This window comes from Peromyscus leucopus, chromosome 2, assembly GCF_004664715.2.
Source record: "Peromyscus leucopus breed LL Stock chromosome 2, UCI_PerLeu_2.1, whole genome shotgun sequence".
Classification (NCBI taxonomy): domain Eukaryota; kingdom Metazoa; phylum Chordata; class Mammalia; order Rodentia; family Cricetidae; genus Peromyscus; species Peromyscus leucopus.
In genome coordinates this window covers 62,179,226-62,194,457 of record NC_051064.1, presented here as the reverse complement: position 1 = coordinate 62,194,457, position 15,232 = coordinate 62,179,226, and the positions used below count along the sequence as shown (strand labels likewise).

The following is a 15,232-nucleotide window of genomic DNA, read 5'->3' as shown; positions in this document are numbered from 1 at the left end:
GACATGGCCGTCTTATTTCTGTGTCCGCCACTCTCTCCTGCTTCTCTGGAAAATGAGGGAAGGCGGCAGCAGCAACCTTCCGGGCATACAGGATGCAGCGGATCTCAACATTCCTTCCAGCTCAGACTTCAGCAGTGCTGTTGAATTCTGGGGCTCAGGAAGTGGGAGCCACAAAGTAGATCAGTCCCCAAGCAGACGCAGTAAGACTCCAGAAGGGTGGGCTCTCCTCTCTGCAGGTCCCACCCACCCACCCTTTAGAAAGACAGCACCATGAGGGAAGAGTCACAACGTGTTTCTGCGCTTATTCCGCGTGGCATCTGCCACAGATGTGGGGTCTGGGGGAGGAGCCATAGTCAAACAGTTTAAATCTCATGTGAAAGAGAGCGAGGTCACAGCACCATTTTAAAAACTATACCTTATTCCATTCACTTGTGATCCGTAACAGAATGCAGTAATCATGTCCTGGTTTCAAAGGTGCGTTGTAATATTCCCCATAGTACAGCCTGTCTCCAATAGGTATCTCCAATGTGTCATCGGGAACATCACTGGCCAGGATTTCTGCAGCTACATATCCATCAGCATGAGAGGTGTTGCCAAAGAATGAAGTCATGCCTTCAGAACCACAAAAGAACGTGCTCCCCAAGGACAGGGGGAGGGCCAACAGCTGATAGGAACTTAGGAAAGGAGAAAAAAAAAAGCAGAGAAATTGGCAGGGGCCCCGTTAAGAAGGGAGATTTTGGTCATCATCAGGCCCTTAACCAGATGTGCATTTCATAAAGCTCACTATGCACTCCTGTTTGGAGGACTGTGTGTTCGGGCTTATTGAACTCGTACTATGCAATAAGCACCTTTGAGGCACTAGAGACACAAGAGTGGACAAGAAAAACTTCTGGCTCACACAGGATTTAGTGTCTGCAATTCCAACAGTCACGAACCTCCAAGTTTACCCACAGCCAGATGAGAACAGAAGTCCCAGCTTCCCCAGCATCACTCCCTGCCTTGTGTCTGTCATACGGCAGTGTCTCACATGGGCAGTGGGAAGGGTTTAGAAGTCACATGAAGGTCGAGCACCTTCAACAGTGAATGTGCTAAGTCTGAAAAACGGCTCCAGACAGTCATGTGGTGACTTAAAACAGAACTCATATGATTTACATTCCCCGCAGTTCAGAGGCTGACGCCAAAGTTCACGCCAAACCAATGAGCAGTCAGGAGTGAAAAGTCACCACGAATTAATCTGGGCTGACAGGATCCTGGGAAAGTGAAAAGACATATGGATCTGGTGGAAATGTCCCCTAAAGGAGGGGACAGAAACACTAGCAATCGGGTGTCATTTTGTCATGTATTTTAGTAATATTTATCCAGCGAAGGGAAAAACCAGCCAGAAGGAAGAAGTGTAAGGGTGAAATCGAATCATGTCCCCCTTTCCATTCCTACCAGCTCGGCCTTTGTTCCCCACCTCTGGCATCATAAACGTACGAACATCTGTCTCTCCTGAACTTGATAATGCGGGTTTGCAGGACTTGTCTCCCACATCTGCAGGCCCTTTTACATTTCCTTAACTATGATGAACTCCCCATAATTGCTGGTTGAGTTGAATTTTCAATAAAGGGAAAAAAATGCCTGGATCAGCATCAAATATGATTAGGGTGATTTCCAAAACTCATTAGGCCACGTAATTCTATTTCACCACCGATTTTGTACTTCCTGCTCCACATTTCTAATGCCCCGTTTCCTGCTCCCGAAAAGCACATGAATCACTAGGTTAAGAGGGGGGAGCCCTCCCCATAGTCACTGTTGGATTTGGAAAGTCTCCAGCCACCTGCTATGTACCCAACTATGTTAGGTGTCCCTAGGACCCCGACTTCCACAGAGTCTGGCTCACTTTCAGAAAAGGACTCTGAACAAAAGAGATTAAGCGAAACCTGCAGGGAAACAAATAGTTACCAGCCAGCCACAATAAACATTGACTGAGTTCCCACTGCCTGTGGGGAACACCTGGGACAGCTTTTCTGGGGACTGGAAGGTATGGTGGCCATGAGCAAGAAGCCCCACTCTGTCCAGAAGCACACATTCTCAGTCTGTCTCATCCTGATAGGTGAGCGACTGCCGGGAAGTTCAAGGCTCCCCTGCATCCAGTCCATTCTGTACATTGCCCATGAAAGTCAGGGAGCAGGCCTCCTGTTTGGCCTGGTGATTATAGGAATGCCCAGGCCCCATCCCAAACCTACTGGATCAAAGTCTCCAGGACTAGAGTTGGGAATGTTTGCTGCTGATAAAGCATGCTAGCTGATTCCTGTTAGCTAGTAAAGATAAGAGAGACATTAGCCTCCAGGGAGCCCAGGGACAGGTCTGACCACCCGCCCAAGCTCTGCGTGCTCCATGCCAGGGTTCACACAAAAGATCCAGAGCAGGTTCTGGCCTGGCAAAGCTGCTACCTGCAGCTCTGGCCAGGCAGGCAGCCAGGCTGCGGGAATGGCATGCTCACCTTCTGGTAAACAGCCCCGGTGACGATGACGACGACGAAGAAGCTGTTGCAGTGGTCTGGAACCTGACCACCTGACCAGTTTACAAGGACTTCTCCCCACCGCCCTCTCTGGATGACTCACCCGGTCTCCACTTCCTGTTTTGAAGGCACAGGCTGATACACTGCCACAAGGGTCGGCTGTCACTTGGCTTTTCTTTTTGCCTGACGCAATTATTTGGCTTAAGTAACACATCTGCTCTTGTAAATTCATTCAGGCAAGGATGCCATGACTTCTGTTCTCCTTACAGCAACAGAATTACAATACTTTCCAGTAACTTATCAGGAATCCAAAAACAGAGCTGTATGGGCAATGTCTGTCCCTGAAAAGACTTGCCCGGCCTGAAAGCAGGGTAACCCTATCTCCAGACTTGCCTTTTCATAGTTCTACACTATCTCATATTTATTTTTGCCTTGGTTGCACTAAGAGGGTCACTACACTGAAAGGTTAGGGGCGATAAAAAGCCGAGCAGGCCAGGCCCCCGCACGCCATGACTCCGTGACCTGGGACTGTTGCTCCCCATCTGCAGGCCAATCTTAATCTTCCTCTCTGAGAAGGGGGTTAATTCAACTTTCCTAATCCTTCTGTGACCTTTGTAAATACAATGCAAAACTGAGCAAACCGTGGTCCCCCAACAGAGGTAAATTAATTCCTTCTTAATGCCATCTGGAATCCCAGCAGGTCACTAACTACACAGTGTCTTGCCTGTAACTCAATATGTGAACAGATAAAAATCATTCTCTAACTGACCTTTTCAGAAACCACTCCACACACGCTCAAGATCAGCCTGACATGAAAAGGGCACATCCTGTCTCTGGGAAGTGAAACAGTCCTGTGTCCCCCATCCTTAAAGTGACGCAAGGGGCACTGCCCAATGCTGTCAACCAAGGTCTGTGACCACACAACCAACACTCAGTGTCCTGAGTTAGGCTGCCCAAATGCCTGTCTCTGGTCCCTCACAAGTTTCACTCTTGATTCGGAAGGATGTTACTGGGATGAAAAGCCCCGTGTGCATTCAAGGAAACAAAGTAAGAGTCCCTGTTGCACTGCCCAATGCAACTACCCAAATTCAGCCACCCCAGGGAGTCTTCTCACTCACATAGTGGGACCACTGGGCAACTGTGGGGGAAAGACAGGAACTCACCTGATAGGTCCATTTATCTCCTCCGCTTTCCTCAGCCTGAAGTGTGGTAGAGGCCTTCCTCGCACAGTGAAAAATTCAACCTCTGGAAGCGGGGGCTCTGAAAACATGGAGGAGGAGGAAAGACGGGGGGGCGGGAGGTTAGACCAAGGGAAAAGCACAAAGAAAGTGGTCCTCCGGGATGCCATTCAAGTTGTTAACCCAGAAAGTGAAATATCCATACACGAAAAAGACTAATATTGTAGGAGTCCACTTTCGTGAAGCATCGAGATTCAGTCAATTCATAGAGCGGGTGGCCAAGGACTGAGGGGTGTGACAGGGCGCTGAACTCCCTGCTTAATGCTCAGAGCTTTTATGTGGAGTGATAAAAACATTTGGAAACAGGTAGTGTAGGGGTTGTGCAACTCCGTGAATGACCTAAAGCTAATAAAAGTATATGTTTAAAAGTGGCTAATGTTGTTACATTTTAGGTTGTATACATTTTTTTCCACAATAAAAAGAAGTGATAAGCACGCTCCCACACCCACAGGGGATGGGTCCTGGGGTTCTGATGTTTGCTAGACAAATCCTTATTTGGTAGGTGCTATGCATGGTTCAGAGATGGTTTGAAGGCGGCTCCCAAAACTTCGGGCATTGGAAGCTTTGTTCCTAGAGCAATGATGTGTAAGAGGTGGCGAACCTTTTAGATGTAGAACCTGGTAGAGGCCGAACTGGTCACTGAGGGTGGTGCTCTGGGAGGGACTGGCGCTGGTTTGAGGAGTGAGTTAGTTCCCAAGAAAGTAGGCTGTCATAGAAGGAACAAGACAGGACCCACCATTCCTGTGCTCACTGCTAAGGCACATAGACACTTCCCGACATAATCCATTATGAAGCAATCCATGCAGCCCTCACCTGGGGCCATCATGGAGCAGCCCCACCTGGAACTTTTAGCATCCTAAAGTGCGAGCTGAAGAAACCTGTCCCTTTTCCAGCTTTGCACACTTTATTATAGCAACAGAAAGGAGACTAACGTAGTACAAAAGACCAGTGCGTCCGATTTCTGTGTCCTTTATAATCATGGTGTTTTGTGTGCCACACACTGCTCTCCGCCTCCCAGCTCTTGTCCACCAGACTCCCTGGGGGTTTTTCACTGACTGAGAAAAACACACTGACTGGCTGACCCGGGTGTTCTACCACATCACTGGTAGTTACATCCAGGAGGTCAGTGCGCCAGCTGCCAGTCTGCCCGTGGACAACGTAAGAAGAAGAATTTGGACACTGGTATCGCACACTAGATGTGTCCTGCCGATGCTTCACTTTGATGGCGCTCCCCAGTAAAGCTACCGAGAGGGCAACATGTATGGACACGTCATTTCCTCCCTCTCCTGCTGTTCCTACTTGATCTCTGCAATGGGAACATCTATGCTCGCCAAAGGATCATGGGAAGCGCCCGCCTGTCCTTCTAGCCACGTGATTCATGAGATGGACTATGCTGGGCTGTTGTCCCCTCTGCTCACGCCTTTCTGTCCTTCCCAGGGCGTCATCTGGACACAGGACAGGTGTTTCCACTCCACATCTCACCAGCCACAGAACCAACAATACTATCTCACCTTTGTTTTGTTGTGTTTGGGGGGGGGCGGGATTTGAGACAGGGTTTCTCTGTATGGCCCTGTTTGTCCTGGAACTCACTCTGTAGCCCAGACTGGCCTCGAACTTGGAGATCCACCTGCCTCTACCTCCTGAGTGCTGGGATTAAAGGTGCGCACCACTGCCTGGCCTCTATCTCACTCGTGTATATTTTTAAGTTTTCCTAAACTTAGAGGTGGTACCAGTGTGATTAATACTCTTGACATCTATTCTTTTGACCATCTACAGACAAGGAAACAGAGTGTAAGTTCTTTGCCCATGCATACTCACCCTATAGCAGAGACAGGATAGGAACACATTCTCTGCTATTCACCTTTCTCATTTACCCCCTCACGGGTCTCTTAAATGCCTGGCTCCACCAAATCTTCCACTCAGTGAATTAATAACATCCATTTTTAATACACTGAATGAAGAAAAGCTTTACAACATGTCAACTTCAGGACAAGAATCTGTTTTCACAATCATACTGCAGTACCAGAGTGTCGCTCACACCAGAGAGACAAGGCAAAGTGAAGGTACAGAAATAATCATCAAGGCGATGGGTAAGACCAAGGCTCTTGCTTCTGTGGCTTTTGTCTCTAGCTGCCCATCTATAAAGTGGGAATAAGAACAACACCCACTTTGACCCTTAATCGGCACCCTGAAAAATGCAGTGCCTGTAATATTTAGAGTGCCTTCGAGAGGCCAAGGCTGCTTCAGCTCCCTGACCTGATCAGTCAGTGACTTGAAGAATGTCAGCCTGGATGATGCCAGTGCTTCTTTCTCATTTAAAGGTTATTTGTCGGCCAGGGGACAAATAACTTGATGGGATCTGATGCAGAAAGAAAGATCTGTGTCATTGATGTCATAGACTAAATGACATCCACAGGATACCTCATTAACCTGTGGGGTCAAGTTGGGGGTCTCTGGGGAAAAGGTTCTGGGTATCTCCCTCTTCATCCTGTCCAAAATCTGAAATACAAATTCCACTGAGCTATTACACCAGTTTAAGTGTGTTAAACCTCTTTCTTGTGTTATGTTTAAAAACAATAGATAAATTTAAGAAACCATTTTATAAGTAGTAGCCCCTCCCCTTCCCATACAGTTCCTGTGGGGCTGTCACTCACGGTCCTCCAAACCCTATCTGACCCAGGCCCAGAGACCATGGATCACCACACCCAGGACTATCAGGAAGAGTGATCCTTGTAACTTGGAGAGAAGGCAGCACCCTGTTCTTACTCTTGGATCACAGCTTAAGTACCACATATGCCGGTAATGCCCATCTTTCCAGGTCTGTGTAAAAGACCTCAGACGAAAAGAAGGCCGAGCAGCTGAGCGATAGCGTCGGGGCCCTGACGGCCCATTTGGGGACCTTACTGTGCTTCAAGAGAGATCCTTTCCTTGACTTCCATCTGCAATCCAGCACATTCCACAGGCTTAAGCTGTTTGGAGCTGGTTCCTGTCATTTACAACCCAAAGAGCCTTGACTAATTTTAGAATGCTTCCAGTCACCCTCACATTCTGCTGAAGGGCAGAACACACAGCTGCATGCCCATCGGAGGGAACCCTGGCACCAGGCCGGAAGTGGCTCTTTTGCGTTTGTGTGAGAACTACTGTGAATCTAGGCCCATCCCTGACGCCCTAGCTAACCAGCTGAGCTCTGGCAGTGGAGACAGGGGGAGAGGGAAGGCCTGGGTCCGATCCGAGGGTCAGGAAATAAGGAGAGCTGAAGGAGATCTGGATCAGAAGTACAGCGGAAGAGCAGAAGAGAGGGTGAACTGGAAAAGAGCAAAAGCCATTTGTCTCGGTAAGAAATGCTTCCAGTCTGAAGAGGGCCGGTAGGAGAGACACCAGAGATGTAGGACATCGTGGAGGACAGAGAATGGACCATGGACTGCTACGACAGCCACTGAGTCACCCGGGATGTCACTCACCAGAGCGTGGAGAAAGTTTTGAAGTAGCTCATGTCTCTAGTGCTGAGCCTGACATATGTGTGGGGCTGTCAGGAAGGAAGCCAGAGATCCACACCAAACCTAGAGGTGCTTCTGAAGCCACCGTGACACAGGTCACATCCTCACCGCCCAGAGCCCCAGGAAGGGGACTCACTGGGAACAGGACCTGCTTACAGGCAAGGCTTCACAAAACACCTTTGCTGAGGGCCTGTCTCCCTTTCGAGAGGAAGACACAGAGAGAGGTCAGGATACACCTGAGAAAGATGGCCGAAGAAGTGGGGGAGGAGAAGGATGCCGCCGAGGCCAGGGCAACAAGGCCCCTTCATCTGAGACCCCACCCTCAGGCCTGAGTGCCCTCGCCACCACGCTGAGGGTGCTCTGTAGTGACAGTAAGGAAACTGACCCTTATCCCACGATGCCTGTGATTCAACCCAATGGGAGAAACGGATCATGTTTATCGCTCAACCTTCCTCATGCTCTTCTCAGGTGCTCCTCTGTTCTCCTCCAAGATAAATAATCCTCGCTCAGTTCATCGCCTGACTACCCTTTCAATCCATCCAGTTCCTTCCCACCCTCGAGAGCAACAGAACTAAGCTCACTCGCCTTGTCTAGGGGAACAGCAGGAAGGCTGTCTCAGGCGTGTTCTGAGCACCTCGTGCAGAATGCCAGCTTGCAGTTTCACGGGTACCACCGCCCTCTGGCAGCCCATCAGCACACGATTTCCAGGTAGCTTGCTGGCTTGCTTGCACAAGGCCTTCCCGACTTGATCTATCCCACACTTTGCAATTCTTAAGAAACGGAGAAGCTTGGACCTCAGCATGCTGATTCTTGCCCCATTTCGAGGTGAAGTAACCCTGACTTCCTGCTCCGTTACCCAGAATTGTTCCTCGGTTCCAAAGTTGCTGTCCTGGGCAAATCTGCTCTCCTTTCCATGGTCCTTCAAACTCAGCAGAGCAAAACAAAACGGTCCTATCTGGGGTAGGAAACGCAGCCCTTCGCCATGGGTGCATGATACGGAAGCGGGAGCAGAGGCAGAAGCTTTCCATACCACTCAGAAGCTCCAGTAACCTCGATCCTCTGCTAGAAGCAAACCACTAAAGGATATCAGGGTTATCATGTGAGAAAACCTTGAAGAATCCAGAGAAAACTAACGACAAAATTACAAACAGAAACAGTACAGGGAAGAGCATGCGATCCAGGAAAAACACAATCCAACAAGCTGAAACGATAATACAGATACTGTTTCAAAAGGCAAGTGAGAGGCGGCTTAGATATCAAGGAGAAGAAAATTCCCATGTAGACTCAGTTTCATGTCTTAAGTCAGAACAGTCTAAATGAGCCCAGATCACTACCAAGTTAAGAAAATACTAGAGAACAAAAATTACCCTAAATTTCAGACATGGGGGACATCTGTTTTTTGGTACCATTGGAGGACGAAACTTTAAGACATCAGTAGAATATGTTATATGAAATTTTCAAGTTTCTGTTTGGCTAGAGAGATGCTCAGTGGATATAAAGCTTTCCCCATTGCTTGAGGGTCTGAGTATGGATCCCTGACGTCCATGTAAACGCCAAGTGTGGCAGTATATCTATAACCTCAATGCTAGAGGCTGGGAGAAGTAGTAAGACAGGAGGATCCCTGGAACTCACTGGCTAGCCAGTCTAGTCAAAATGCTGAGCTCAGGTTCTTCCTAAACATACATACATACATACATACATACATACATACATACATACATAATGTGGAGTACAATAGAGAAAGATGCACATCAACTTCTTGCCTCCATATTCAGATATGTACACACACACACACACACACACACACACACACATTCACCCATATATATATATACTATACACATGTTAAAATGTCTAAATGTCAAAAATAATGAAAAGAGCCGGGCGGTGGTGGTATACTCCTTTAATCCCAGCACTTGGGAGGCAGAGGCAGACAGATCTCTGTGAGTTCAAGGCCAGCCTGGATTACAGAGTGAGTTCCAGGAAAGGCACAAAGCTACACAGAGAGAACCTGTCTCAAAAAACCAAAACTAAAAAAATGAAAAGAATAAATTATCTTGATGTGGGAAATGTATAGTATATATCTAAAGATTAATACTGCTAAAATAAGCAAATCAATAAATCAATAAAAAGAAATGCTATAAATGCAAATGTATTAACATTTTTTTCACCAAAAACTAATGACAATGAATTTTTTTAAAAAGGAAATTTTACCTGTACCAAAAGTAAGCAAAGGTCCCAATTTTATAGTATGAGCACACAGGATTAAATCAAAACATAATTCTACTGCCTGAGAACTCAGTATAACGCTGCCTTCCTGAGATTTCTAGAACAAAAGTTTAGGAGGAAAAATGAAGACACCTCTTTGCTAAACTTCAGGCATGGCTCCATGCAACCAAGATGTGCTCAACAGAAGTTCACAGAAACAAAGAAATGGGAATGTCCACCATAAGACATCAACACAAGGTCAGACCAGCCTTCCCCACCCACAGAGCTGTGAGGATCGGCCCCACCATATACCTCTCAGCATTTTGCATAGGTATTTGTACATAACCAGTTAATAAATATTACCTGAATTCAAGTGTTGAGTTTCAGCATGGTCCTTCTACCATATCCATCATACCCACAGCAATTCTGGCTTTTAGGTTTCTGATCTAAGGAAACCTTCCCATGCACTTTTTTGTTTGTTTGTTTGTTGTTTTGTTTTGTTTTGTTTTTCTGAGACAGGGTTTTTCTGTAGCTCTGGCTGTCTTGGAACTTGCTTTGTAGACCAGGCTGGCCTTGAACTCAGAGATCTGCCTGCCTCTGCCTCCCAAGCGCTGGGACTAAAGGCGTCACCACTCCCAGCCTCATACGCATTTTATATGGTTAAAATTCATGCAAGAAAGTGACCCAAGTAGCCCATTTCCTTCCATGGGGGGCAGGGGGGGGGGAGGTCATCGGGTCTCAATGAAGACTAACGGGAATTGAATGGTTTTAGTGAGTGCAGTGGAGAGTGGCCCATGCTCACTGAGCCATTTACTTTGGAGATCTGGGATAGAAAGTAGCTCAGATGTTTCATGGAATGGGACAAGGGCATGAGCTGCAGATTCTGGAGATTCTGGCCTGACCCAACACTGTGTCTCCAGGAATCAAACAGCTTATATTTATCAAAGACTTTGAAAGGAAAACAGATGAGTGAAAGCCAATTCTTATCCAGACCTCTAATGCAACTTTAGCTCCCCCTGACACCAGGTACCCTGGTGTCAAGATCCCTTGAGGTGCCCTGGAACTAGCTGGGGAGAATGGGGTCTTCACTGAGGACACAGGGTGCAAAACCTTTAAATAGTTGGTGGTCACCCAAAACGGAACAGAAGTCTGCAGGAGAAAAACTCAGGAGAAGTGGTCCTGATGATGCCTCCCCCTGGATGTCACTCAACGATAAGAACAGGGGTTCCAGAGGCAGGGGCGGAGAGAACAGGAAGTCCTGGCTGTCTTCCTGCACATCTGCAAGAGCATCTTCTCTTTTTCTTACCACGAAGGCAAGTAGAGACAGGAAATTTCCCACGCGAGTTCCCAGCATTGGCACTGAAGTCAAACATAGAGATGACTTCCACCCTTCCATCCCTTCCCCTTTTCTCCTCCAGCTTTCCGAGTCCCAGAAGAAACAACTGACTTCAAACAACAGCCATGTCACGTGGAACAACTGGACTTTATCATCACATCCACAAGTACACTTACTTTTGCCCTCCACTCCGCCCCCCCACATCCACCACCACCACTTCTCTGGTTTCCTGCCTTGTCTGTACGAAAAGAAAAACTCCTTGGGGTCTACATCGAAGATGAAAGCTTGTTTGTTCTCCTCCCTGCCCTAAAGAGGAGCATGAATGAGCCTGTTCTGAAGAATGAGCCGCCTCGTGCAGGACAGGAGCCAGAAACTTCCCTTATCCCCTCTCCCCACCCCCCAGCTCTCCTGCTTTCTCCTGCCTCTGTCCCCACACTCCTCTTCATCTCCTCTGAGGTCAGCAATATATTTAAAGTTCTTGTTTTCATCGTTCCCATCAGTAAGATTTAGTTTAATGGGAGGCTCGCGGAAGGGAAATTCCACCCGCTTTTCTTCTGGGAAAGCATCCGCTCTGTTTTCCAGACCCAAATCCTTAACCTAACATTTCTGGTAACATTTCCAAGTTCCTGGCTTTGCTGAAACAATGAATGCCACACACATCTGGAGGATCCTTTCACATCAGCATACCGGGTTCTCTTTTCTCTCATTTCTATGGTATGAAAGGGGATTTTTTTTTCTCCCTCAACTCTTTATAAAGTCTTACCAATTTGAATTTTCATGCTTAAAAAAAAAAAAAAACAAAAAAAAAAAAAAAAAAAAAAAACCTGCCAAGTCTAAAGCAAGGTCATATAACAGCCATGATCTCAATGCGTTAAAACTGGCTGCACTGCCCCAGTGAACTTGAACAGCTCGACAGTGCCCCCTGGTGGTCGTGAGCACAGACACAGGACACTTGAGTGATATTTAGCCTCAAAACAAAGTAAAAATACATAAATAAAGACAAAATACCTATAGCAAGTTGTTCTGTGACTCACACATATATCCCATGGCCAGCCCTCTCCTGGCTCCACACACAGAAAATAAAAATAATAAAGTATAACTGAAATACTTTTAAAGCAGTAAAACCTGCCCAAGTATGACAAGGACCAGAGAATAGGACACGGAACATCTATTCTGCTCTATAAACCTTCAATAGAGCATCACTTGTCTCTGGCACAAAATACTCAGAATTTCTCTTGAAATTAGACTTTATAATCTAACTCCTCAGCATCAATTACCCCCTGGCCATTATTTGACAAACATGGATTTAACTGTGCTAAGTGTCATCTGTATTTGTTGAGGAATTCAATATAGAAACAAAGGAAAAATTTGCTTTCAAAAAACTCCATTTTTCAAGGGGGAGAAAGATAAGAAAACAGTTTTTAAGATCTGAAAAACAAGTTCTATGAAGAAATTCAATGAGGGTGAGTGGTAGAAAGTAATAGGGTAGGGGCTGGAGAGATGGCTCAGGGGTTAGGAGCACTGGTTGCTCTTCTAGAGGTGCTGAGTTCAATTCCCAGCACCCACATGGCAGCTCACAACCATCTATAACTGTAGTCCCATGGGATCCGATAGCCTCTTCTGGGGTGCATGCCGGTATGCAACCCTAACCCTTGGAAGGCTGAGGCAGGAGGACCACCTGATTGAAGCCAGCTTGGGCTACACAGAAAGTATGATGGGAGGCTGAAGAGGGCAAAGAAGCTGGGGGGCGGGCGGGGGGGGCTCATTGTTAAACAAGACACTGCAATATGGGCTTGGGAGCGTCGGGAATCATTCTGCACTGGATGGAAGCTGGCAAGGAGGGATGGGGTCATCGAGCACACACTGGAGGGGATGGCAGCTTGAGACAGGAACAGGGACACGAGGGAAGGCCATATATATGGAAGGAAGGTAGGAATGGAAGGGGTGAGAAATGAGTCTCCACCTCAGCATTTTTCATTTCCCACTGAGACAAAAAGCAAGAAGCGACATTTGGGCTGGAGGCCAGGGGTCAGGGCTCAAAGACTTGAAGACAACAGGGATAAGTTAGCAGAAGGCGAACTGACTGGAGGTCTAAAGGGAGAAGGCTTAGTATGCTCCAGGCACTAACCTGCCCCTAGCAGTTGCTCCAGAATGCCAGTCTATTGATACATTCACTGTGTGAGTGTGTGCAAGTCACAGGGCAACTCGTGGGACTGGCTCTGTCCTTCCACCGTGTGGGCTACGGGGACAAATGCCGGGCTCAGTCTTAGCGGCATGTACAGTGGAACCATCACCTTAGTTTGGGAGACAAGGTTTATCACTGAACCTGGAGCTCACCGATTCAGTTAGCTACCTGATCAGCAAGCCTTGGAGTCTGCCTGCCTGACTCCAGCACTGAGTTACATGCCTGACATTCTATGCGAGTGACGGTCCCCCCGGTGCTTGTAGAGCGGGCAGTGTGACCACTGAGCCATTTCACTACAACTAGAACACTAGTTTAATGTGTCACTAGAAAACAGCAACAAGAAATCTTTTCAGGTATGAAACGTCTTAGACTTGTTGGCTGCTGCTGTTTGGTTTATTTGGGGGTTGGGCTCAGGCTGACCTCACACTTGCTATGAACTCCTGACTCTTGTCTCCAACTCCCAAATACTGACTGTGGGCATGAAGCGCCATGCCTCGCTGAAACGTTTTAAATGTTTCAAACACCCAGAAGGGACTTAACTCACAGGCTTACACAATTTCAGTGTAATTGACATTTTGTTTCAGATAATTAAACAGCGCAGGCACAGCTGTCTGCCTCTTCAGACCCCTCTCCAATCCCACATCCTTCCTCCCATCTCTTTCAAGCTTCTCTTTCAAGCTTCGTTTATCATGACAGAAAGCAACAGTATTCCTTATCTGGGCTACCAAGAGCTCTGCGGCAACTTCATGAATGCACATGCTGTTATTCAAGCTTTACCTGCTATCTGGGTTGTCAGGTGGATGACCACAGGAAGGGCTGAAGACAGAGCCTGCAGGCTGACATTGTAGTTGGTACCTGGATGCAGGTCCAGGCATATCTCAGGGGCCTGGCTGCTGCTGGTGGTATTAAAGACTATTTCCAGAACAAATGCCTTCTGATACCATCTCTGGCCCCAAATGTGGAACTGAAAGATAAAAAGCTCACAGGGTGAATCATCGGCTTGAAGGTTCTGAATGCTTCGAGACCTACACGGTTACCAGTTTTCTCCCCACTCCCTTCTTCATCCCCTCTCTCCTTTAGAGTTTTTTTTTTCAAGAAGTAAATGCAACAATAATCTAATAGTCAATTTTCAACACTATACATATTTTGTACATGTGGTGATTACAATACCATGAGGATAACACATATATTTTCTAGTAAAAGTACACAAACTGATCGTTTTGGCTGATAGCTGGAATCGCAACCCTCAGGAGACTTGATTTATTTATATTTTTATATTTTATTTATGTGTGTGGGGAGTAGGTGGGTGTGCCTCTGTGCAGGTGTCCACAGAGGCCGAAAGAGGACACTGAATCCCCTGGAGTGGGGATCACAAGCAGGTGTGAGCTTGTGTGGGTACTGGGAACCCAACTCTGGGTTGCTGCAGGAGCAGCAGACACTCTTGAGTAGTTTATGCCATGCTGGTCTACAAAGGCCAGCCTAAGAGACACAGTAAAACTGTCTCAAAAATAAGATGAAAGAGCAAAGCTCAGAGGCCCCTATTCAGGCAGCTTGCTCTTTTTCATCCTTGCACAGACAGTGTGGAAGCCTGCCGGCAAAACCACAGAAGCATGGCCAAAGAACATTTTCCTGGAGAGAAAAATCAGGAATCTAACCAGGCACAGCCTGATTAGGGAGCTCCTTTTCAAGACATCTCAGTAGCTGAAGCTGGAGACCTTTCTCTTCCCATGACCACCTTTCACTCAGTTATCACCTAGCTTCAGAGAGTGCCTTTGACTGTCTGGGCAGCACACATAGACCCTGGGCTCTGCACGGACACCAGTGTGCTCAAAGATAACCGGACTCCTACCAGAGCCTCTGCCTGGGTATTGACTCTGCACCAGGATACGCAACACGAGAAACGTCCACGATTTCTTACCACCCCCAAGGAGTCTGTCTGCAGACAAACATCGGAAGTGGGCATCAATGCTTCTTACTCAGTCTTCACGACATCTGCTGCCAACGGCAGCCGCAAACGTATTTTTCAGTCTTGTAGATCTAAAATTTCTTTTTAGATTTATTTATTTTTATTTTACATGTATGAGTGTTTTATCTACATGTATGCATATGTACATGTGCATGCCTGATGCCCGCAGAGGTCAGAAAAGGGTAGTGAATTTTCTGGAAATGGAGTTATAGATGATTGGGAGCTGCCATGAGGGTGTTGGGAATTAACTTGGGTCCTCTGAAAGAGCAGTTGGGCCATCTCTTAACTGCTGAGCCATC

General features: G+C 47.1%; 1 protein-coding gene across 6 annotated transcripts in view; it reads right to left on the bottom strand.

Annotated features, from left to right (window-relative positions):
- Susd1 (sushi domain containing 1) overlaps positions 1-15,232 on the bottom strand; it is a 124,495-nt gene that overhangs the window by 19,007 nt on the left and 90,256 nt on the right. For 5 of the 6 annotated variants that reach the window (XR_005090833.1, XM_037202625.1, XM_037202624.1 and 2 more), the window contains exons 12-14: positions 13,745-13,931; positions 3,667-3,763; positions 416-674 (exon numbers count right to left, since the gene is read on the bottom strand). Coding sequence is in view for 5 of the 6 variants with exons in the window: in XM_037202625.1 (XP_037058520.1) it covers positions 416-674; positions 3,667-3,763; positions 13,745-13,931 (543 nt within the window). In the remaining variant the exon portion in view is untranslated. The remainder of the gene's footprint in view (positions 1-415; positions 675-3,666; positions 3,764-13,744; positions 13,932-15,232) is intronic. The other variant, XM_037202626.1, reaches the window with a different exon arrangement.